At 35.3% G+C, this 24,723-nt stretch overlaps 1 protein-coding gene and 1 pseudogene across 7 annotated transcripts in view; one reads left to right on the top strand and one right to left on the bottom strand.

Moving 5' to 3' along the window:
* Ppp3cb (protein phosphatase 3 catalytic subunit beta) overlaps positions 1 to 24,723 on the bottom strand; it is a 49,952-nt gene that overhangs the window by 8,029 nt on the left and 17,200 nt on the right. For 4 of the 7 annotated variants that reach the window (XM_035453199.1, XM_035453202.1, XM_035453204.1 and 1 more), the window contains exons 4-12: positions 23,082 to 23,193; positions 18,136 to 18,281; positions 17,424 to 17,563; positions 17,250 to 17,327; positions 17,051 to 17,145; positions 13,732 to 13,857; positions 8,793 to 8,870; positions 1,570 to 1,654; positions 759 to 856 (exon numbers count right to left, since the gene is read on the bottom strand). In XM_035453199.1, coding sequence (XP_035309090.1) covers positions 759 to 856; positions 1,570 to 1,654; positions 8,793 to 8,870; positions 13,732 to 13,857; positions 17,051 to 17,145; positions 17,250 to 17,327; positions 17,424 to 17,563; positions 18,136 to 18,281; positions 23,082 to 23,193 — 958 coding nt within the window. The remainder of the gene's footprint in view (positions 1 to 758; positions 857 to 1,569; positions 1,655 to 8,792; positions 8,871 to 13,731; positions 13,858 to 17,050; positions 17,146 to 17,249; positions 17,328 to 17,423; positions 17,564 to 18,135; positions 18,282 to 23,081; positions 23,194 to 24,723) is intronic. The other 3 variants (XM_035453200.1, XM_035453205.1, XM_035453201.1) reach the window with 2 other exon arrangements.
* Positions 11,075 to 11,438, top strand: LOC100764096 (annotated as a pseudogene).

Here is a 24,723-nt window from a genome sequence, read left to right as displayed (position 1 = left end):
ACCTAAAAATCAAGGTGCTACAATGCTGCTTCTACATCAAAAGACAGACAAGCGTCTGATAGAGTAATTTAATTGAACATATATTTACAGACATACAGCTACCCTAAAGAAAGACAGACAGATTTAGGAAAGCAGCTATATCTGAAGAGGAAGGAAACAGCATGTTACAGACAGTCAATTATACATAGAACATTTGACAAACACCACAGATAACAAATTCTAATCATTTACCAGGGTACAAAACTTGGCATAAATCTTTTGGCAGGTGAAGTGCATATAGGAAATTTTTGGACCTAAGCAGAATTTTAACTCAAAAATTAAATACTCGAAAATATAAGCATAATATAATACAATTACATAAATTTTAAATGTAACTTGGAATTACATTTCCATTTTATTAATATGCATATCCCTGATTCACATTCTCGACTGAGGCTTTTAAAAGAAAAAGGTGCATCAGATAAATGAATCAATAAATACTTCAGTATTATGACATGAGCTGTTCCCACACCATTTTATGAGAAGCTGGGGAACAGACCATTATTTTCAGTTGAAAGACAACCCATTCTATCAATATTATACCCTGACCAGGTACTAATCAGATACTGCCTAACATGTAGTACCCTGCTTATGTCAGCTGCTGAGACAAGAACTAAAAAGCAGAAGAAGTTCCCTGCATGCATTATGTGTATTGTTAGCAATAGAGTGAGGTGTGCCCCAGTCCATCTGAGGCACAGCAAGTTGCATAACATCATTACCACTTTGCAAGGTCTGCCGTCCTCCAGCCAACACTCCACTAGGCAACATCCCTGTGGGAGTCAGGCCCTTGAGTGTCAGCACGCTTTCACTCTCCTCCCTACAGTAGAGAAATGTAACAAGTATCAGAAGAGTTAGTAGCTCAGAGGTACAGCATTTGCACTAGGCTCGATCCCCCAAATTGCAAAAAGCAAAATAGAATATAATAAAAATCTATTAATAAATGCTTACTTTAAAAGAAGAGCCAGAGCCCAGATATAGGTCATGCATATAATCATGCCATTCATTTTTATTAACGTATTTCCCTCAATTCTAAAATACACATTTTCCCATATTCTAAATGTTTCATTTAGGAGGGTAGACACATTACAACTGAAACATATTGTTTTCTTGAAACCTCATCTTCCTGAATTTTAATTCCAAGAAGGCAACTTGTACTCTACCAAAAGGAGACATCCTATATGGATGGGAAAATTCACCAGGAATCTTCTCCTGATCCCGATTTTCAAGGTGTAAATTTAGTGCTTTCATTGCAAGAGCAAGATATACCAAAGGTCACAAATCCTAATTTCAGTGACAGACTAGATGCTTAGTATGTTTTAGGTCTGGGCTTGATTCCAGCACAAAACAAAACAAGCAGGCAAACAAAACACCACCAGATTCAAAGGAACTTCTATTCCCTTCATTAGTACATAAATGTACAACTAGTTTCAACAGAAAAGGAAAACCATATTGCTTCTAGGTATCAAACAGAAGAATGCTCAAATACAAGAAAAAAAATTCTGCAAAATAATCAGGAAAATGTATTAGTACCTGAGAACAGAGAAGACTCTTGCCATCTTGCCAATTGCTCTGATTTTGTTTCTTATGATTTCTTTCCGGGCTGCAGCTGAACCTACTTTCAATGGAATAAATAGAAAAAAGGGCTCAAGTTTAGGGCACTCAAGCATTATTCTATTATTCTAATAGCCTATTCCAGACTCATCTAAATCAATACCAGGTCTCTTGCTACCAGCTCACATGGAAGACACTAGATGAAATCATGCCAGAAAGTTTGTCACTCTCTCAATGATTAGCTCAACACTAGTCAAATAATGGAGTTTGATAAGAACAATCACAAAGTTTAATTATCTCACAACACCGACTAATCAGGAAAAGAGTAAAAGAGGGTACAGGTGGGGGTGGGGACACTTGAGCCCAATTTGAATTACAAACCAGAGGACAAAAAACTAGAAACAATCCTATAGTTTAAAATTTTCATGGGAGCCTATGGCATGCAGAGTAAGACAAACATAAAACTGTTTAACTACCACAAAAGCCTTTACATGCACACTAGAATTATCTCATCTTTTATAAAAGAATAAGCTAATCTATAAAAAGTTAATCTATAAAAAATCTAAGTTAATCTATAAAAACACGTACAAAGGGTAGTAATAATTACAAAGGTGATCACAAAGTAGGGACTACAGCAGTATTTCAGCAACAATGAATATTTCAATTTTATGGATTGGCTGTCCCCCATAGTCATGCAAGTATACTTAAGCTTTTATAACTATAGGAATTGAATATAAGACAAACAGTAAGAAGAAACGACCTTGAAAAGCTGCCTAAAGAATACACCAAAAGAACTGGCTCAATGGCTGGACAAAGACTCAAAGGTCACTCTTCCTTCCCTTGGTCTCCAGCAAGAACAATAATCTCAGTCTTGTTACCACATATACAGTAACCACAGTCACTCTGGACCCAAGTATGTTTCCTTAACCTGTGCTTCAACATGAGGAAAACACACATATGGAAGCACCACTGTTGAGGAGACAGTCAAGGAAAGGCTAAGATGCTACAGCAAAGTGAGCCTTAGGTATGCAGAGGTCTGAACAATCAGAAGTCTTGTAGGTAAGAGTGTTTCATTTAAAATTCAAGCAGACTACAAATACATATAATTAAAAACTAAGATGATGACTAGACTTAACTGAAAGAAAAACAGAAAAAAAAATCTAACTTCAAGGATGAAAACAGCATATATTTAGAGAGCAGGACTCCAATTACCTTATTTGTTATTCTCTAAAAGGTAACACTGGAATACTGGGAGCACCAGAGCTCCAAGCCCAAAACTATGTGGTCATTATAACGTCAAAGAGATGTTCTTCAGATTAAAAAAAAATTTAAAACAAGGTTACATATCAAAGAATATCAGAATCTGAAGACACACTGGGGATATTTCCTTATTTTACAGACAAAAAAGCAAAAAAAAAAAACCCAAAACACCCTAGTTTATTAAACGACTTTTCCAAGGACACAAAGTCTGATTTTCTTCTAATAAATTAATATAGATACTTTTTTAAAAAAGATTTTATTTATTTATTATGCATACAGTATTCTGCTTCCATGTATATCTGCACACCAGAAGAGGGCACCAGATCTCATAACGGATGGTTGTGAGCCACCATGTGGTTGCTGGGAATTGAACTCAGGACCTCTGGAAGAGCAGGCAGTGCTCTTAACCTCTGAGCCATCTCTCCAGCCCCTAGATACTTTATTTTTAAATTGACAGACATTTTAAAATAGTTTGATTTGTAATCAGGAGTAACTGGTTAAAAACAATGGCTACAATATCCATTTGTATTTTCAGCCTTAATTTATATATTTATAAAACCAAATGATATGAAAACTATACTGAATTCAAATAAAAAAAATTTAAGGAATATAAACACACTGTACAAATCAGGATTTAAAAATAAGTCTACAACATATCATGCATCATATTAAAGTAATTGTCCACCTTAAAAATACTCTGGGGAATAAGACAGACAATCAAACACCCCTAATCATGCAGGGAAAAGTACAAAACATTACAAATAAGCAAAAGAATGAAATTTTAAAACAAGAGGAATGAAAAGAGGGAAAACTATTTCCATGCACAGAAAGACAGATGTCTTGGAATATGACTTCTAAAACATCAAATACTAATTCAGATAAGAGTCAGGGCTAAATTTGCAAAAGGCCCAAAGACTCTCAAAACATTACTCAATGAATGTGCCAACTCACATGGACATGAGGTAACTTATGAAGTCATATTTCAAAACAATGTTACTCTGTCTGGTCTGTACCTTTTTTATTGCCATATATGAGCCGTTCTTCAGATGGAGAGTCCAGAAAAAAGGAAGTGAATGATGGAGAAAAGGTGGTTGAGACAAATAAAAAGATAGAGATTTAACTTGGTAGTGGTACTGAAGGATGAATGTAGAAAGAAAGGAAGAAAAAAATGAAGGCCCTTATATTTGAAAAATGTAGTACTGTAGAATTTGGTGAATAAAAGACAGAATCTACAGGGTAGAGCTCTAAAGCAAAGATTTATTAAAAGATATGTGTTCAGAAAGAAATTGTGAGTAGAATGATTATAATTTTTGATGAAAGTAGACATAATTAGGGATGAAAAAAAACACGTGAAAACACATAAGACTGTGCTAACAATCACACATTTAGTCATAACCCTAAAGAAATATGCCACCCATGAAAGGATGTTAAGTGAAAAACAATGACACAAATAGGATACAAACTCATATGGTTCTTCAAAGACACCAACATATGCAAAATCTGTAGCATATACAGAAAATATAGGTAACTTTCCTCAGTAGAAAGCCTCACCCACTCCCAATAAAGAAATGCTGAGCCTCCTATACTCCATAACAAGATGACATGATTTCTTGAATCTGAACTGTGAGATGTTTGCATATATTCAAAATTAACAATGTGCTGTTTGTTCCCAATCCAATCTGGGAGACTGGGGGACATCTTTTACAAAAATAGCAATAAATTGCTTCAAAGCAAGTGAGTAGTTTTAAAAGTAGGCAGTGGAGATGGTTTAATTTGAGTTTTCGAGATCTTACATTCTAATGCTAAGATACACGATTGCATTATAGGAACTACAGAATTTAACTTAGTGGCACTATAATACATACTTTTTCCAAACTAAAGACAATAGTTAAATACCTGAAAGAAATGTATGCATTCTAAATATCAAGGACTCAAAAATTCTTTCATGATTAACACCTCTAAAAAGGATGCGACACATTCTTAAATGCAATGTTTACTTTGAAAAAACATAATACTGATACAAGCATTAAACAAACAATATAGAGTACTAAAGAGCCATCAATAAGAGTCTTAATCCATGTTAACAAATTTCAAACTTGGGTATTTAAAAATTATTATTTCTTTCCTGCTATTGGAAAATCTCTGATCCTACTTTCTCCCTTTCTCTACAGAAAAACTGAACCCTCATTCAATTTCCCTAACAAACCCCATTCTACCAAGTTTTCTTTCTAAAGTCATATTTCTTCCCAGATCCATAGAATGGCTTCACTGAGGTGCAGGAAAAGAGAAAGACAAGAAAGAAGTCATGCCATCATGATGAAAGGAAAGAAGAAGGAGGGATAGAGAAAGAAAGAGTGAAGGGGAAGAAACAAGGAAGCCTGGGGGTGGCAGGCTTCCATTAGTTCTTTTCTGGTTTTTATGCTGAACTTTAGCATCTATCCTAACACCCTCCACTTTATTCCACTCTTTCAATGTTTTCTCTCACAAATCACTCCCATTCCTCTATGTAAACACCTTGATTCATATTGTTTGAATCTTTTTTAGAACTCCTGATAGGAGTATTTGGTTAATAAAAGGGTGAAAAAAATGAGGAGTAATTGCACCTATAATGCTGACAGTGAAGGGAGATCTATTTCTAGTATGCAAAACAGAACTCTGTATTTTCCCATAGAAACACTGTCATAAATGTTGCTGAAAATTGTTATTTGAGAATAAAATGTCATCTTTTCTGTTCTCTCAATTTATAAATGAGAAGATCCTAAGAAGTTGGGTGACTTTTCCAAGACTGCACAGCAACAAATCAAAGTGAAAGGTACTTGGGAGGCTGAGGCAGAGGCAGGTGAATCTCTGAGTTTGAAGCCAGCCTGGTCTACACAGCGAATTCCAGGAAAGCTAGAGCTACACAGAGAAACCCTGCCTCAAAAAAAGAAAGATACTACTAAACTATTATCTTTTTCATAAAATGATACTGCCAATTTAATGATATTTAACTCAGCCCTGTCATGTAAAAATGATACAGCAAGGGCTAGAGAGATGGCTCAGCAGTTAAGAGCACCGCCTGCTCATCCAAAGGTCCCTAGTTCAATTCCCCGCAACCACCATCTGTAATAAGATCTGGTGCCTTCTTCTGTGTATATATAATGAATAAATAAATATATTTAAGAAATAATATAACAAATAAACTGGCATAATTTATCCTATATCTTATTAAATGGGAAAAATATTAAGATAAAACCTCTTTAAAAAGGAATATATTTTCTAATACTTCTATGCTTTAGGCAGGTGATAAATTATGTGATCTTTTCCTAGTTTGTTTTGAACAATTAATACAAGCTGTTGTTTATCTCATGTTAAATCTTCACAATCAATCATATTTACCTTCATATAAACTACAGGTACCCAAACCAAGTACTAAGTTAACCTGAGCTATGAAACTTTTGATCTTTCTATTAAAAGGAAATGATCTACTACTAATCCTACTTAATAGTCTATTGGCAATACTGATAACAACATTGAAAGAAAATGACAAAAATTAGGAAATACTATCAGCCTAATGCAAATGACTTATTTTTAGAAGTTGCAAAAAAAGTTAAAATTTTCATGTGAAACAATTCTACTAATCTTACTGGATGTAAAACAAACCTATAAACTAATAAATTCCTGAATACAGAGAGAAATGATATTAAAAATAGCAGCTGAAGTGCTGAAGAGATGGCTAAAATCAGTGGCTGTTCTTCCAGAGGACCCTAGGTTCAATTCCCAGCACCCACATGGCAGCTTATAACCCTATGTCCTGGGAATTCGACACCCTCACACAGACAGACGAACAGGCAAAATACCAATGCACATAAAATAAAAATAAAAAAGAAAGAAGAAACAGCAGTTGAGTAGCAGTGAGAACAACAACAACGAAATAATACTGGTTTCAATTTAACTTAATGTTAAAAAAAAAAAACCTAATTCTAACTAGATTAATAATAAATTTAGGGGAGTAAATTTCCATAAATGGACTAATTATATAGAATAAGAAACCTTTAGTTTGAAAGCTAAATATTATTTTAAAAAATACTCTAGACTTGCATGGCAGTGGTGGTGTACACCTTTAATCCCAGCACTAGGGAGGCAGAGGCAGGCAGAACTATGAGATCAAGGCCAGCCTGGTCTATAGAGTGAGTTCCAGGACAGCCAGGGCTGTCTCTGAAAAAAACAAAAAACAAAAAACAAAAAAACAAAAAGCCATATATAACAAAATATTTTCAAATAGAAACTTATTAGACAAAAAATATTTATTATTCAACCCCCCAAAAAAACTGACATAAATTTGCTTTTCAAGTATTAATAAAGCTACAATAATAAAAACATTAGCTCTGCCTGCCACCAATACATTGCAATAGCAATACCTGTATTTTCAATGAATGGGTTTAAAATAAAACTCGAGTCAGACATGATTGTAACACATGGCTGATACCCTGGCACTAAGGAGACAGGTAGGCTTGCCACAGTTCTAGGCCAGCCTGGGCTACATACTGAGACCTTCCTAAAAAAAAATGGAGAGGAGGGCAAGGATAAAACTAAGTCGAAAGAGGGCTTACTTAGCATGCACATAGCGTTAGATTCAATCCCCATAGCTTAGCACACATCAAATGTGGTTGTTAAGTATCTGTAATCCAGCCAGTCCAGTAAGGGGAAAAAGAAGACTAAAGCTAGATGATCAGTATTTCTAGCCCAGCAAGACTGTGTCTCAAGAACAGAACAGAAAAAGCTAGGCATGATGGCACATAATGCCTATAATACCAATGATTAGGAAGTAGAGGATTAGGAGTTAAGGTCATCAGCTACAGGTTAAGTTTTGGGAGCAGTCTGATGTATATGAGACCGTTTCAAAAAGATAGGGAGGATTAGAAGGAAAAAAAAAAAAGGCACTATCTCTTCCTATTAAATCTCACCAATATGTAGACCATAATTAGCATAATGAATCTGAATACTGACTACAAAGAAGTATAGGACACTACAAAAAGCATAAATAAATAAATAAATAAATAAATAAATAAATAAGAAGAATAAGGAATGTAATAGTTTTCAGGGTTTTTTTTTTTTTTTTCCTTCTGTTTTTTGGTTGTTGTTATTTTTCGAGACATGGTTTCTCTGTAGTTTTGCAGCCTGTCCTAGAACTCACTCTGTAAACCAGGCTGGCCTTGAACTCACTACCATTGCCTGGCAGTTTTCAGCTTTTAAGTTATTTTGTCTTTTTATTTTACTGTTAAAATTTAAGCAGCTTAAACAAATTTAAGTAAAAATTTCAAAACATAACATCAATTAATTTTAATCATATTCCTTCATACTATAAATACACATTTGGTACACAAGCTTGTTGGCTTATATAAGCAGGGACAACCACATATAACCTTGTTTCTATAGACAAAGAAAAAATTCCAGAATCTCTAGCAAACTGCAAGTGGTCTTCTAAAACATAACCACACTAGGATGAGAACAGCCTACATTGGTAAAGAAGTGAAAACAATACTAGGGAGTTCAAAGATATTTGTGATGTACTAGGAACACAGTACTAAATAGCAACTTCAAAAAGTAATGTCCATGCTCATCAAGAAATGCATCCTTTCAAGAACTCACCATTTTTCTGTTTCTGTTCTTTCTTCCACCCCCCCTTTCCAAAAACTCCCACATCACTACAAAAAATACCTAACATTATTCCTAAAACTTAAAATGTGTGTGTGTGTGTGTGTGTGTGTGTGTGTGTGTGTGTGTGTGTGTGTGTGTGTGTGTGTGTGTTGGGGGGTGGAGGGTGCATGAGTGATTCTCACTTATCAAATAGCATAGCCACCAGAAAGCAATAGCTTGTATTTTTCTTGAATAGAGTATACTGAGACTCAGCAGTGAGAGATATCATTTCATAATAAAAATAGTAAGATGAGTATTCATACCATCAAACTGGTCTTCACCTTCTGTCATTAGTTCATCATCAGAGCAAATACTCAGAACATTTACCAACATTTCTGTCACTATTCAAAAAGAAAAGAGAGTGGTATGTTAGATGCTTATATACAACTGCCCACACAAGTATACAACAGTAATTCAATAGGATACTTTGTGATAGCAGGAACAACAGAATTTTAAAAACTGAAAAACTTTGAAATGAAAGCAATTAAACAGAAAAGAACTCTGAGAAACAAATTCAGAAATACCAAAGATCTGCTAAGAAATACAAGAGTTTATTGAAACAATATTGAAATATCTGAGAGGAGTTATAGAGTTCAGTTTTCCAGGAAGAGGACATATCACACACTATAAAATAGTCTCATAGGTAAATGGAAAGTAGTTGGGAGTCCAGAAATAAAAGTTCACAGTTAATTTCTACTAAATTTTTTTACATGGGTGCCAAAAATAATTCAACAGATAAAGAATGGTTTTCAAAGATTGCCTATCTACTGAAAAAGAACAGGTTAGATATCATCCATAATACACTAATATGAAAACTAATTCAAGATGAAACAAAGGTCTCTAAAATTGTAAAACACACACATACAAACACACACACACACACAAATACAGGGGTAAATCTTTATGGATTAGGTACTCTTGGTTTTTGTTTTGTTTTTGTTGTTGTTGTTTTTGCTTGTTTGAGACAGGGTTTCTCTGTAGCTTCTTAGCCTGTCCTGGAACTCTTTCTGTAGACCAGGCTGGCCTCAAACTCACAGAAATCAGCCTGTCTCTGCCTCCCGAGTAATGGGTGCCGCCACCACCCAGCGGATTAGGTAACTTGTAAGAATTATATTAAATTTCATAAAAATCATAAACTTCTGAAACAAGCCACAGTGGCATGTGCTATGCTGTATTCATATAACACTGAAGCAGAACTAACTAACCTTGGTGAGTCCCAGGCCACTGAGAGAGCCTGTTTCAAAAATCAATGTAGATGACACAAGAATGAACCATGACACCCAAGGTTGTCCTCTGGGTTGAACATGTCTACGAATACAAAGGCACCTAGACATATCTGTACCAGCTTACACATTAACATGTACACAAAAACAATCAAAAGATAGCTCAGGGGTGAAGAGCACTGGCTGGTCTTCTAGAGGGCCCTCGTTCAATCCCCAAAACCACATAGTATCTCACAACAATCTATAATGACATTTGATGCCCTCTTCTGGTATAAAGTCAATAGAGCACTCAAACACATAAATCTTTTAAAATAATCAAAATAGAAAAAGGGAAGGAAGTGGAAAGAAGCCAGTACCAATAAAACGAACCACTACATATTCTACAACTCTATGTATATGAAATGTCTCTAACAATTCATGGAAACCATACGTTAGGAGTTGCTTATAGCTAACAACAAGTGGTTAGAAGAAGAGATAAGAGTGACCACTATTGCTGGCTTCAGCAGCACATACACTAAAATGGGACACTACAGAGATTAACATGCCCCCCACCCACCTTTACAAGGATGACTTATAAATTTGTGAAGCATTTCAAAAAAAAATTTTAATACAAAGAATGACTAAAATGAAGACTAGTGGCATACCCCAGTATTTTGGGGAGAATGAGGCAAGAAGATCATGAATTCAGGGCAAGTCTAGGTTAGGAACAAGAGCTACATAGACACTGTCTCAAAAAAACAAAAAATATCTACATGACAAGAGTTTAACCCCATCACCCAAGAGGCAAAAATATTGATGTGGGAGATGACAGAATAGATTCATATAAAAAATGTATTTTTTACTTAACTTTGACTTAAGTATAAGCATCATTGTAAAGGGAAAATTAATATATAATACTTAACATATTGGGCTATAGAACCTGTCACGCAGCCCCCCCCCCCTTCTTTCAGCTTTATTTGACTCATGTACTTGAACAAAGAGGCAGGAGGATCTCTGAGTTTGAGGCCAGTCTCTACAGAGTGAGTTCCAGGACAGCCAGGGCTATACAGAGAAACCCTGTCTTGAAACACTCAACCCCACCAAAACAAGAAAACACGAAAAATGTTCTCCACATATACATATATTTACACATCAATTTTCCCTTTCTCAAAATGGTTTTATATGTTCTGTATTAAGAAATCAGCAAATGTTTTAATGTAAACTTAAAAATGAGTATCCATTTTTTAGAGATATAGTCTGAAATAGCATAGATAAAAAATGCTTTAAGAGAGAGCAGGACATCCATCTCCGGGTCACAGCAGCTGTGGTGCTGATCACCTGGGAGCGAATTAAAAATGGGTGATGTTGAGAAAGGCAAGAAGACTTTTTATTCAGAAGTGTGCCCAGTGCCACACTGTGGAAAAGGGAGGCAAGTATAAGACTGGACCAAATCTCCATGGTCTGTTCAGGAGGAAGACAGGTCAGGCTGCTGGATTCTCGTACACAGATGCCAACAAGAACAAAGGCATCACCTGGGGAGAGGATACCCTGATGGAGTATTTGGAGAATCCCAAAAAGTACATCCCCGGAACAAAAATGATCTTCTCTGGAATTAAGAAGGGAGAGAGGGCAGACCTAATAGCTTATCTTAAAAAGGCTACTAATGAGTAATTCTGATGCCTTATTTATTACAAAACAAATGTCTCATGACTTAATTCACACACCAAAATTCAGATCATGAATGGCTAACAATGTTTTTGTAAAACTTCACTTAAAAAAAAAAAAAGCCTTAAAACAGTTTAGATACACAGAGGTAATACTGAATAGAAATATTAATGACAAAGGGTTGGTGATGATTGATAACTGTACAAGGTGAGTAACTGGTGGTGAGTAACTGGTACACAGAAATTCACAGTATTAATATGCACTAAAAATTTTCCAGTGTTGAGATTTTGGGCAGAGTGGGGAAGGGGGAAGCTAGCCCAGACTTACCTCAAACTTGAGATGTAGCAGAAGATGACCTTATATTCCTCATCCTCATGCCTCTACCTCCTAAATGCTGAGATTAAAAGTGTGGGCCACTAGTCCAGCTCCATTTTTTTTCTTTCTTACTTTTTTTTTTTTTTTAAATGAAATCAGAAATCAGTTCTGAAATGTCTTGTGACTATAATCTTAAGCTTTGGAGGCCAAAGCAAGAAGATTACCATGAGGTTGAGGTGTCACTCTGTAGCCCTGGATAACCTGAAGCACATAATGTGGCTTTGAACTTGCAGCAATAAATACTCCTGTCTCCATCTCTTGCGTGCAGGTACTACAGGAACAAACCACTTTGCCCAACTTTACTAAACCTCCCTTTTTAATTTTAATTTCTAAAGATCATCTGATAGCAACCAAATGTTGGAATATCAACAGGAGTCTACTGCTCTCCATCCTCTATTCACTTGTAGCAGACAAACAGATCAGCTCAAATTTTCTGATATCTCAACAAGAAGCAAGATAATTTAAATTATTAAATTCACTTACGGGGTGTGATCTGTTTAAACATTCACAGCAGAAACATTAGCTATTTTGAAATAGAACACAGAAGTGTAATAACAAAATAACCATTCTCTTTACTTTATTCTTCTGATCACCATACTCCACCCCTCACAAGCTTGTATTAAAGTAGTTGAGCTGCAATCTATCCTAGAGACAACACAGTGAGAGAGACGAATTCTTAAATGCCCCTTAGCTTGACGATGCTATGATTGAACTATTTCTCATACTCCAAAGATAGAAGGTTGTTTAAGTGTAATACATCCCTTCCACCTAAGCCCTCTTCTCAAATGCTAAAATGGGTAATTCTATCTCCACATAAACGTAACATCAGACCTCCTAAGTAAATGGAGAAGAGTAAAGGCAAGCTGCAGAAACTAACATACACAGTGTAATTATTAATTCTGAATTTTAGAACAAAAAATTGCCTTGGCAGAGGTGACATATCACAGAGAAAGGAACATTTTGTAACATGGAAGAGGTGTTAAAAAAAGAGGAGGTATAGAACAAAATGTTTTATAATTCTGTCTATATTCTCAGATTGTCAATTTGCCACATATTAAATCTGATGCACTGTCTTATTAAAAAAAAAAAAAGGAAAAAAACAAAGAAAAAAGAATGAACACTAACATGGAAAAGAAGGCAACAATATCCTAATCTACACAACTAGTGGGAAAAATATTCTTCAAAGGCACTTATTTTCTCTTTAAAAGTCTAATGGTTATTTGTCAAAGGTAAAGATTTAATGGCTATTTCCCAACATTTATCACAAAGCATGATTACTACAAATGTATGTATATTTTTCTGATATAGGAGAATATTATGATTAGATTTAATGGATAGAATCTGGATTCCTCTACTTCTCTTAGAATACAGATGAACTATAAAATAACTAACATTGCCAAAATGAAGGCTATCAAATTCTCCAATAAACTGCTGTGAAATTTCCACAAATGGTGTTAGAATATGCAGGAGGTGTCCATTCCAAAATAAAGCTAACCCTCCATAAAAGATTTAGGCTTAAAACAAAACAAAAGAAAATCCAACAGCTGAAGACAACATCAGGCTATTTATAAATCTTCTCCCAGTCCCCCAGACATCCTCACATGGGGGCTGTAAACATCGAACCAAAATATCTTTGAGGCTGTCATATCCACACCCACAGACACAAGTCGAGCTGGAAGCACAGCGGAACCAGGCTTCAGTTTCCTCTAGTAACTATGTGTCTAAGATAGTAAACTAGAGTAAATGTAAAAGTATTAAAATAATTATTTTGAAGGATATGTTATAGGTAGGGCTTTAGTTGGGGGTGGTGGAAGGGGAGGATGGGAGGTAGAAGGGAACTGGGATTGTCATGTAAAACAATCTTGTTTCTAATTCAAATTAAAAAATCTGCAAAATAAATAAATAAAATAAATATTCTGTAAAAAAAACAAAACAAAATATAAAAAAAAAAACAACATACCTTTTTCTCCAACAAACGGTAAAGACCATGTGAAGACATCCATAAAATTGGGCAACCAGTAAGGATGTGGAGAACAATTAAACTGTCGAATATTCATCACATTATTTTCATACTTTAGTACAGCAGCTGCAAGGTAAGTTGATTATTAATATAGAAAATTGTCTTGAGGCAGAAGAGCTTCAAACACATAAAGCACAGTGCCTGCTTAAAATAGAGGGATGAGCCGGGTAGTGGTGGCACACGCCTTTAATCCCAGCACTCGGGAAGCAGAGGCAGTTGGATCTTTGTAAGTTTGAGGCTAGCCTGGTCTACAGAGCGAGGTTCCAGGGCAGGCTCCAAAGCTACACAGAGAAACCCTGTCTCGAAACAATAACAACAACAACAACAACAACAACAACAACAACAACAAGAGGGGCGAGTAGAATTGGATTTGGTAGTAGGAGACAGGAATGAATTTTTTACAATAACACACATTATTTTTCTTCTGTAGGCAGGATATCACTGTATAGCCCTCGGCAGGCCTGGAACTCACTATGTAGATAGAGCAGCCTTGAACTCACACAGTTCAGTTTGCCCCTGTCTCCTAGGTGCTAATATTAAAGGTGGGTGCCACCATGCCCAATTTAAAATATATAAAAATATAAAATGTTTACTCATTGTTAATGAAACTTTTAGATTCTTTCCAGAAGGGATTGTTTTACTTTATAATCCAATGATGAACATGCACTAATCCAAAATTGTAAAAATCAATTTTTAGGGGAACACAAAATGGCAAAGGGCAATTTTCTAGGTTTTTTTTTTTTTTTAATCTCACAAAGTTGAGGAATTAAAGAAGTTCCTTTTAACTGCAAGCAAGTTAAATTCCTTTTAACTGCAAGCAGACTAAATTCAATAAGGTAAACAAATAAAAAAAAAACCCTCCAATTTAGAAATTATGAATGTATAAATGTGTTTCTTTCACTTAGTATATGAAATCAGATGAATACAACATCAAAGAAATACTTTACTTCATTTAGGGAAAAAGCATCCATTAAAATAACCAGAAGAGAAAAATGTATAACTAAATAATCCTAGGATATATATATTCACCTCAATTTTAGATATCTTTCTAATGTCCCAATACAATTATAAGCCATAACCAAATTAAATTTCAGGTACTGGTTATACTACTCTGTGGAACATGGAATTAGAAGGGCTAGATTCAAACCAGAAGGGCTAGATTGATTCAAACCTGAAGTATAGCATGAATTAGCTATGCAACTAACTTAACTAGTCTGTTCATTTATAAAATGGAAACAACATATCCACCCTGTCTGTCTTAAAAGTTTAAGATCAGAAAATGTATTCCACATGAAACCATTAAAAAAGTATAAAACATTTTATTTTTGGTTATGAGCCTAGCCTGTAACAGCTAAGCCATCTCTCTAACTCACAAAATATCTAATAAATAAAATGTGATCTTTTCTCAACTCAGAAATAAAGGTTTACTTTGGCTGATAATTTTGAGATTTCAGTTTGTAATTAATTTGCCTGGTGCTTTGAATCTCAGCTGGAATCTTATTTACATCATGGCTGGAAACATGGCCAGAAGCCTGTTCACCTTATGATCTAGTGGATTATCGACCTCTCGCTTTTATGCTAATGAAAAGCACTGAAATAGAGGAGATGTTAAATCCAACAATTGAAATTCTGGCTAGCATAGAACCAAAAGCAGCCTAGCTCTGTGTTAATTCAATAGGTATGCTTTCCCCCTTTATACAACTCACAAGTTGAAGAAAAATATTTTAAGGGTAGCCTTAGAAATTATGGGTTGATAATAACCTTTTCAGACTTTTTATTTAAAGGAGAGAAGGGAAAAATAAGAAATCTAGAAAATTGCCCTATTGGTGGGAATGAAACATCACAAATATGCCCATTCTATATAAATACTAAAAACATAAGCATCAATTATGCACCAATCAGAACTACTGAGACATTTGATTCTGACAGAGCAGACTCTGGTTTGAGTTTCAATTTTAAAAATTAAAAAAACTGATTTCCATAGCCTCCTAAGTCCAACTGACTAAGAATAGGCACCAAGGCAGCAGTCAACTGAACACTGACTATTTGCTCCTTTTACATTAAGAGAAAACACAGGTGAAGAGTGAGGGTGCTGGCCGACAGATGCAGCAATCAATTCTGTTCTTGATAAACTTAGGAATGCTACTTTTCAAAACTGAAGCCATATTCTATTAGGTATCCATATATTCCTTTAGCATATTTTATATCAAAATGATCTAGTATGCTGTTTAATCACAGATAAAGTTTAATTTTTTAACTGTTGTCTACTGCCTTCAAAACAATTCTCTTTCAAACTGTAACCCATATTTAGTAATGACTTCACTATTCTAAATGTACTTTTTTAAACATCTTTAACCTTTGATTTTTGTTCTCCTGACACATCTACTCTAGTCTGACTCTGAAGCTATGAAATAGTCAACTGAATTCTAGACATCTTGAGACAGAATAGAAGCTGTCCTCTAAATTTTCTCCTCTAAAGATGTGAACTACGTAAAACCCATCTCATCTTTCATGTCCCTGGAACACATTTAACTAGATTATGATCCTGAAGCATTCTCAATCAGTAAGTTATGTTCAGAATAAACTGAAATCCGATCTTTATACTCGGATCAAATTAGGAGCAAAGAAGGGGAAATGGATACCACTGGAATAGGATGTAAAGAAGAGTATATTTATAAAACAAACAGAAAAAGCTAAAGGCAAATAAAAGGAAGAGAAGTCTATCTTTAATAGTAGACCATAGGGGATTTTTTTTTTTTTAAGGCTCAAATAAAATCTTGAAGGGATAATCTAATACTACTGGGACAAGAAAAAATTTAAAAATTAAAAAAAGAAAGAAAGAAAACCTGTACTGATGAACATAAAACAAACAACATGATAAAGTAAACAAGTAGACAGTGCAAATAAGCAAAACAGTGATAGCAGCAACTCTACAAAGACATGAAAACATTCTCTCAGTTATAAGGAAAGATTTAAGAGAGGGGGCTTAAGAAAATCATCTGTGGTTGTACTTAACTCAAAATCATCTATGATTGTGCTTAACGCTGAGCACTTTTACAAATGGCTTTATGAGCAACACGCTGAAGAGCAGGTTGCACATTTTCGATTTTATTTCTTTTTCTCTCCCCTCCCTTATATCTTAGTTTTTTTTTTTTTTAATGCAACTTGGACAGTTTCAAACAGTGCCCCCTATTATTTTTTAAAATAAATTAAAAGGCTAAGTTGTCTATACAGATTTTTTTTATCAACAACATCTTACCTTTATTATTGTAGACATCTAAGTAATTAGGTGCCGAAAAAATTGTTATTAATGAAGGGAACCCTGTAGTTTGACTTTTTCTGTACATTCTATAGCTGCAAAACAAATAGCTTAATATGCATCGTAAAGCATCAATCATGATTACTAAGTATGATTTGTATTCAAGTATAAATTTAGGTCAGGGAAACAGAATTCTTACCCTGCATCTTGAGCTTCATGAGCTCTAATAATCGATAACAAATTATTGTTTTGCAAAAATTCACACACTGCTGGATAGCTGTAGGGGGAAAAGAGTAAATTAATTCTTTTTGTATGAAGCATAAACTATGTTACATAATTAAAATGTGATTAATTTTGGACATTTTTTCCTTACTTATAAAAATAAGAACATCCTCGAACCGTATTATGACTAAAATGTTCTTGTGATTTTTCATTTCCAAAGTCTTCAGAAGGATCAGACCATAGCAAGTCACACATTGGTCCAAATGCAGGTGGCTCTTTAAATCTATCTAACTGTGAAATAAAAGACACAAAGAAGAAATAACTCAGTAAGTGAAGCCAGAATATATATAAGAAAGCAACATCAACCTGAATATAGTCCTTGTTCGAAATGATCAGGAGTTATTTCCTTCAAGTCAGTCTGTTAACCAATCCATTAATTTTTACCATTACTTAATTTTACTAGTGGAAATAAATATGATGCTAGCCTGGTAGTGGTGGTTCACACTTTTAATCCCAGCACTCAGGAGACAGAGGCAAGCAGATCTTTGAGTTCAAGGCCATCCTGATCTACAGAGCAAGTTCCCTATCTTTTTTTTAAAGATTTTATTTATTTATTATGTATAAGACATTCTGCCTCCATGTATGCCTGCTCACCAGAAGAGGGCACCAGATCTCATTACGGATGGTTGTGAACAACCATGTGGTTGCTGGGAATTGAATTCATGACCTTTAGAAGAGCAGTCAGTGCTCTTAACCTCTGAGCCACCTCTCCAGCCCCGAAAGTTCCCTATCTTAAAAACAAAAAACTCTCTAATCAAAAATACTGTGAACAGGATCCAACTTCAGAGATTGCTTATACTCACTCTCCTAATATCATCCAGTGTGTGTATTTCCGGTGAAAGTCCACCATGAACACAAAGAAATTGTTGGTTTAGAAGTGCAGCAAGGGGCAAGCTGTCAAAAGCTTCCATACAAGCTTCATAGACTCTTTCAGAATACTTAATTTTACCTAGAAGAAAAATATTAGCATTTAAAAATCCTTAGCTTTTTAAAATTTGTTTTTACATTTACGTGTGTGTGTGTGTGTGTGTGTGTGTGTGTGTGTGTGTGTGTGTGTGTGTGTGTATGCCATATATGTGAAGAAAAAAAGAACAACTCCAAGATTGAGTTCTCTTCTTCCATAACATGGTTTGGATGATTTAACTCAGATTATCAGGTTTGGTGGCAAGTGCCTTATCTACTGAGCCATCTCACAGGCCCAGTTACTCATAAAATATACACCAACACTGGATTTTAATTTCTTATTCTCTTCATAGTATTTTACAGTTTTCTTCTTTTTTAGTGAATTTTGAACAGCTGGTTTCAATTATTAAAGGGAAATGTTCTAAACTGACTACCAAAACCAAAGCAATGAAGCTGGGTGGTGGTGGCGCACGCCTTTGATTCCAGCACTTGGGAGGCAGAGGCAGGTGGATCTCTGTGAGTTCGAGACCAGCCTGGTCTACAAGAGCTAGTTCCAGGGCATCCGCCAAAGACACAGAGAAACCCTGCCTCAAAAAACCAAAACAACAATAACAAAACAAAAAATCCAAAACCAAAGTAAGGAAACTGTAACACAGAAAACACCTAAGTGGAGTAGAAGTTGAGACTGAGTAAGAAAGAAACAACAACAACAAAAATCAGCAAAAATGAATTTCCTGCACAAGGAAACTTCTGTATCATGAATATAGTCATGGGCAATGTTTTGCAATTGTTAAAATTCACAGAAATACAACATCACAAAGAATGGTTTACTGTACATAGTTTTTTTTAAAAGCCTCTTCCATCCTAAGACTCAACAGAAATAAGCAAAGTTATGAGCCTCACAAAGATAAATTGTTCTCTTTAACTTTATTTTGGATATGCTGTAGACAGTCCCAAAATATTAAAAATAAGTAAATGAAATCTCTCTAAACAGTTCAAATTTGAACTTCCATAGGACAAATAAAAAAAAAAATTAAAAGGACTGGGCCAGGCTGGGTACTGACTGCTCTTCCAGAGAAGCTGGGTTTGATTCCCAACACCCACATGGCAGCTCACAACTGTCTAAACTCCAGTTCCAGGGGACGAAACACCCATGCAAAACACTAATGCACATAAAATAAAATTTAAAAATTTAAAACTGTACTTTGGGATTAAAGTTTTAACACTAACTTAATTCTAATACTAAACAATCCTAAAATTATTATTACAGTAAGACCACCAAATCATCACAACGAAATACAAAGTTCACCCCACTTAAAAAACTGGAGAAGTACCAGATTCCTCTTGTCTAAATGAAGGCTTAAAATAGGCAATAAAGCAGAAAGCCAAACAGAAACACATAAAAGATAAAACTCTATCAAGTCAAACTATCATTTATTTTTAAGGAAATAGGCATATTCCTGAGTCCAGTATGCCTTTAAGTTTCTAGATTTTTTTTAAAGATTTTATTTATTTATTATGTATACAACATTCTGCTTCCATGTATATCTGCACACCAGAAGAGGGTACCAGTCTCATAACAGATGGTTGTGAGCCACCATGTGGTTGCTGGGAATTGAACTCAGGACCTCTGGAAGAGCAGTTAGTGCTCCTAACCTCTGAGCCATCTCTCCAGCCCCAAATTTCTAGATGTTTTAAGTGACATTTTTGATGGATATGTGATAGTTCTTTTTTTAACCTTATTAATTTCTGACTTCAAGACAGAAGTCTATCTTACCCATAGGGTGTACTGACTGAGAGGTACTAAGGTCTCTTTCTGCCTGGGTCTACATGTGGAAAAATATGCAGATGTGGTCTGGAGAGATGGCTCAGCCATTACAAAAGACTAGGCTCACAATCAAAAATATAAAATATGCACATGCATGGGAGTAGGGAGGATTATGAAACCATAATCTTTAGTTAACAAACAAACATAAGAAAACTCCTGGGGCTAGGGATATGGCTCAACAACTAAGAGCATTTCTTGCTCTTTCAAAGGACTGGAGTTTCAGTTTCAGCACCCACTACAGATGGCTCACAACTGCTCTAATTGCTCCAGGGGTTTCCTATGACTCTGGTCTTCATAGGCACCAATACTCAGGAACTCCCAGACAGACACATATGCATATATGTATATAATTATAAATAAATCTAAAAAAAAAAATCCCTATATGTCTAGCACCCAGGGAATCTTAACTGATGGACCAACTGTTTAGTAATGTGGTTTAATAAAAATTTTAATTTGAACTCTTAACATGTATTTTTCCATATTTCATCTTATGTTTGATTGCCTTAGTCTTGATGTTAGATGGCTATATTTTACGTTGTTTCTTCCTCTATAACACACATGGCGCTATGCCCAGTCAGTTCTAAAATTACAATCAGTTCTCTGTATTAGTGGGTTATTCATCTGTGGACTAAGCCAACCTCTGATCAAAGTTATTCAGAACAAAAATAATGCCATAATAATAACACATGAACTTATTTGTTCCCTTTCAATATTTCCTAAACAAGACAATAACTTTAGTCATTTTCACCGCATTTATGCCATATTAGGTATTAAAGGTAGTCTATGAGAGGATATACACAAGTTATAAGCAAATACTATAAATTTTACAGACTTACATAGATTTTTGTATTTGTAAGGAGTCCCTCTAATATCATTAGCACTTAATTCAAAGACTTAATATGGTTGCAGATATTAAACAGGCCCAATTTTAAGTGTGAAAAGAGACCAGTACTGTTCTATATCATCATATATGGCTGATAGATTATTATTGCTTTATTTGAAAGAAAAAAAGGGATAAATACTGTAGGTTAAGAATTTTAATTCACCTACCTCAAAACTCTGCAATACCACTTTGGGACATATACCCAAAGGAGGCACACTTTTACCACAAGGACATTTGCTCAACTATGTTCATAGCAATATTATTCATAATAGCTAGATCTTGAAAACAACCTAGATGTCCCTCAATCAACAAATGGATAAGGAAAATGTGGTACATTTACACAATGGAGTACTACTCAGCGGTAAGAAACAATGGCATTCTAAAATTTGCAGGCAAATGGACAGAACTAGAAAAAACCATCTTGAGTGAGATAACCCAGACCCAGAAAGACAAATATAGTATGTACTCACTCATAAGTGGTACCAGACATAAAGCAAAAAATACCCAGCCTACAATCCACAACCCCAGAGAAGCTAGAACCCTCTTCCAGAAACAGATGGAAGCAGACACAGAAATCCACAACTAACTATTGGGCCAAGCTCCCAGAGTACAATCGAAGTGAGGGAGGATTGGTAATATGAACAAAAGAGTCAAAACCATGATGGGGAAACCCACAGAATCAGCTGACCTGAGTTAGTGAGAGATCACTGACTCAGGACTTATAAATGGGGAACGTGCATAAGACCAAACTAGACTCCCTTAATATAGGTGACAATGGTGTGACTAGGACAATATATGAGGCCACTGTCAGGGTCCAAGATCTAACTCTAATGCACAAACTGACTTAGTGGAGCCCATTCGATATGGAGAGATGCCTTGCTCAGCTTAGAGACAGTGGGGGTTGGGGAGGGGATGCTTTGCCTCAACCAGATGATGGGAGAGACTTAGTAGAGTACTAGGGGAGGCCTTACCCTCTCCGAGAAGCAGATGGGAGGTGGAGTGGGGGATAAGTGGGGTGAGTGAGAGGAGAGGAGGGAGGGGAACTGGGATTGGAATGTAAAAAATAAATTGATAACAAATATATTGGAAAAAAATTTGAATTTAGGTCTGGAGAGGTGGCTCAGTGGTTAAGTGTACTTGTTCTTCCACAAGACCTGAGCTCAGCTCCCAGCACTTACAGCAAGCTGCTCATAGCCACCTGTAACTCCAGTTCCATAAATATCTGATGCCTCTGGCCTCAATGCATACCTCCACACATGTACATATATACATAGCGCGCGCGCGCACACACACACACACACAATTTAAAATAATACAAATAAATTTTTAAAAAATAATAATTTGAGTTCATTAACAGTATGTTTGAAATGGTCTATAGTTATGACAAGATAAATGTATGTTAGCCTAGATACAAAGGGGAGGACCTAGGCCCTGCCCCAAATGACTTGACAGATTTTGATGACCCTTCATGGAAGGCATCACCCTCCCTGGGGAGTAGATGGGGGTGGGATGGGGGATTGGTGGGGGCATGGGAGGCTGGGAGGAAGAGGGAACTGGGATTGATATTTAAAATGAGATTGTTTCTAATTTAAATAAAAATTATACAAAAAATGTATGTTTTTCAGGATGCCTCAATATTGAGACATAAAAATCTGCAAAGGAAGACTACAGAGTTAGGTTCCAAGCACCCACATGGCAACTCATACCATCTGTAACTCAGGTTCCAGGGATCTTCTGACCTGCAGGCACACATGTGGTGCACATACATATAGGCAGGCAAAACACTTACACACATAAAATAAAAATAAATCCTTTGATAAAAATCTGTCATGGAACCATACCACCATCACCCTTAGTCTTTGTTAACTATATATAGCTTTATAAATACATAAAATTATCACACCACTTTTTAAAGACATTCAAAAATATAAAAAAAAATTTAAACTGTTCTTAGGTACATCCATAAAACTCAACAGAAAATAAAATTGAAAGTCTTTAACATCATTTTCTAAAACATGTGCATGTGCTGCAGAATCTGTTATGTGTTATACTACAAAGTCTTCATATCTCTTACTACCCATGTCATCCCAAAAGAACATCAAAGAATTGAAAATATTTTTCCTGAAAGTACTCACATTCCTGCTTAAAGGTAAAATATTCAGTAAGGTGTCTGCATTCATGGTTGCCTCTCAGAAGGAATAATGTGCTTGGGTATAGAATCTTCAAGACCCATAAATATAAAACACACTGCAAAAGAAAATGTTTCCAGTGAATTTTTCTTTTCTTTTATTTAACTAAGTTGATCTTTGCTTCTTTTTCTTTAAACTATATTAACCTTACACATTCTGATACTCTTGATTATTGCTCTTTATTCCTTAATAAATATAAGCTTTATAAAATTAGACTTTGTATTACTGCTTCTGACTGTCCTAGAAAAGTATCTAGCAAATAGAACAATGAATACTTATTGAATTAATAATTCAATCTACTGAATTACTTAAGATTTACAGATTGTTTAAAGTAGATTAGCAAATTGGCTTACTTGTTAATTTTTTAAAAAAAATTATAGAGTACTTACAATGTACTGAGCACAAGAGTGTCTGATAATTTTCCTCAAACAAAAAATGTTTTCTAGCTGGGCATTAGTGGCACACGCCTTTAATCCCAGCACTCGGGAGGCAGAAACAGGTGGATCTCTGTCAGTTTGATTCCAGCCTGGTCTACAGAGAGAGTTCCAGGACAGCTCCAAAGAATACAGAGAAACTCTGTCTCAAAAAACCAAAAAAAAAAAGTTCTCTATTTCTCAAACATCTCCACTTTATCTTAGCCAAACGGCCAAAAAGCAATTATCATATTACCTCTATTTTATATATAAGGAAACTAAATCAGTAAGCTAAGTAACTTGTTCAAAATCAAAAAGCTCTGAAGGAACAAAAACAAGTTTTGATCCTTTTATCTTTTATCTTTTTTTTTTTTTTTTGTCTTGCCAGACAGGGTTTCTTTGTGTTGCTTTGTAGACAAGACTGGCCTCAGGAGCTCACAGAGATCTTCCTGCCTCTGCCTCCCAAGTGCTATGACTAAAGGCGTGCGCCTCTATCCCCCGGCTGATCCTTTCCATCTTAAGCATTATGCCACATTGTCTATCACAAGGGCCAAGTTCTATGTTTCCTCTGTTGTTTGCAAACCCTTCCTTACATAAGGCAGGTGTTTATTATCTAATGCAGTGGTTCTAAAACTCTGGGTCCCAACCCCTTTGGGGTCAACTGACCCTTTCACAGGAGTAGCCTAAGACCATCAGAAAACAGATATTTACACTATAACAGTAGCAAAATTACAGTTATGAAGTAGCAACAAAAATAATTTTATGGTGGGGGGGGTCACTAAAACATGAAGAACTGTATTAAAGGTGGCAGCATTAGGAAGGTTGAGAACCACTGACTGATCTAATCCACTTCAAAGAAAATCCAATTTTTATAACACTGAAACAAACAGCATTTTGCATACATGCATTTCTCTAGATTTAAAATAAAAAACTATCATTTATGTACTGTTTTAAGTAGGAAGGACTAATTCATGTAGAAATAAATATGGTTTATACAATCAATATCCCAGAACTAGGGAAACAGAGGCAGGCAGATCTCTGTGAGTTTGAGGCCAGCCTGGTCCAAAGCTACAGTGGAAACCCAGCTCCAAAAAACCAAATAAATAAATAGGTAAATAAAGAGAAAAATTATTTTAACCAAGTACATTGAAGTGCGTAACTATTAAGACCTTCAT

The sequence above is a fragment of the Cricetulus griseus genome (genome assembly GCF_003668045.3).
Source record: "Cricetulus griseus strain 17A/GY chromosome 1 unlocalized genomic scaffold, alternate assembly CriGri-PICRH-1.0 chr1_1, whole genome shotgun sequence".
NCBI lineage: Eukaryota > Metazoa > Chordata > Mammalia > Rodentia > Cricetidae > Cricetulus > Cricetulus griseus.
This window is presented reverse-complemented; position numbering and strand designations above follow the sequence as displayed.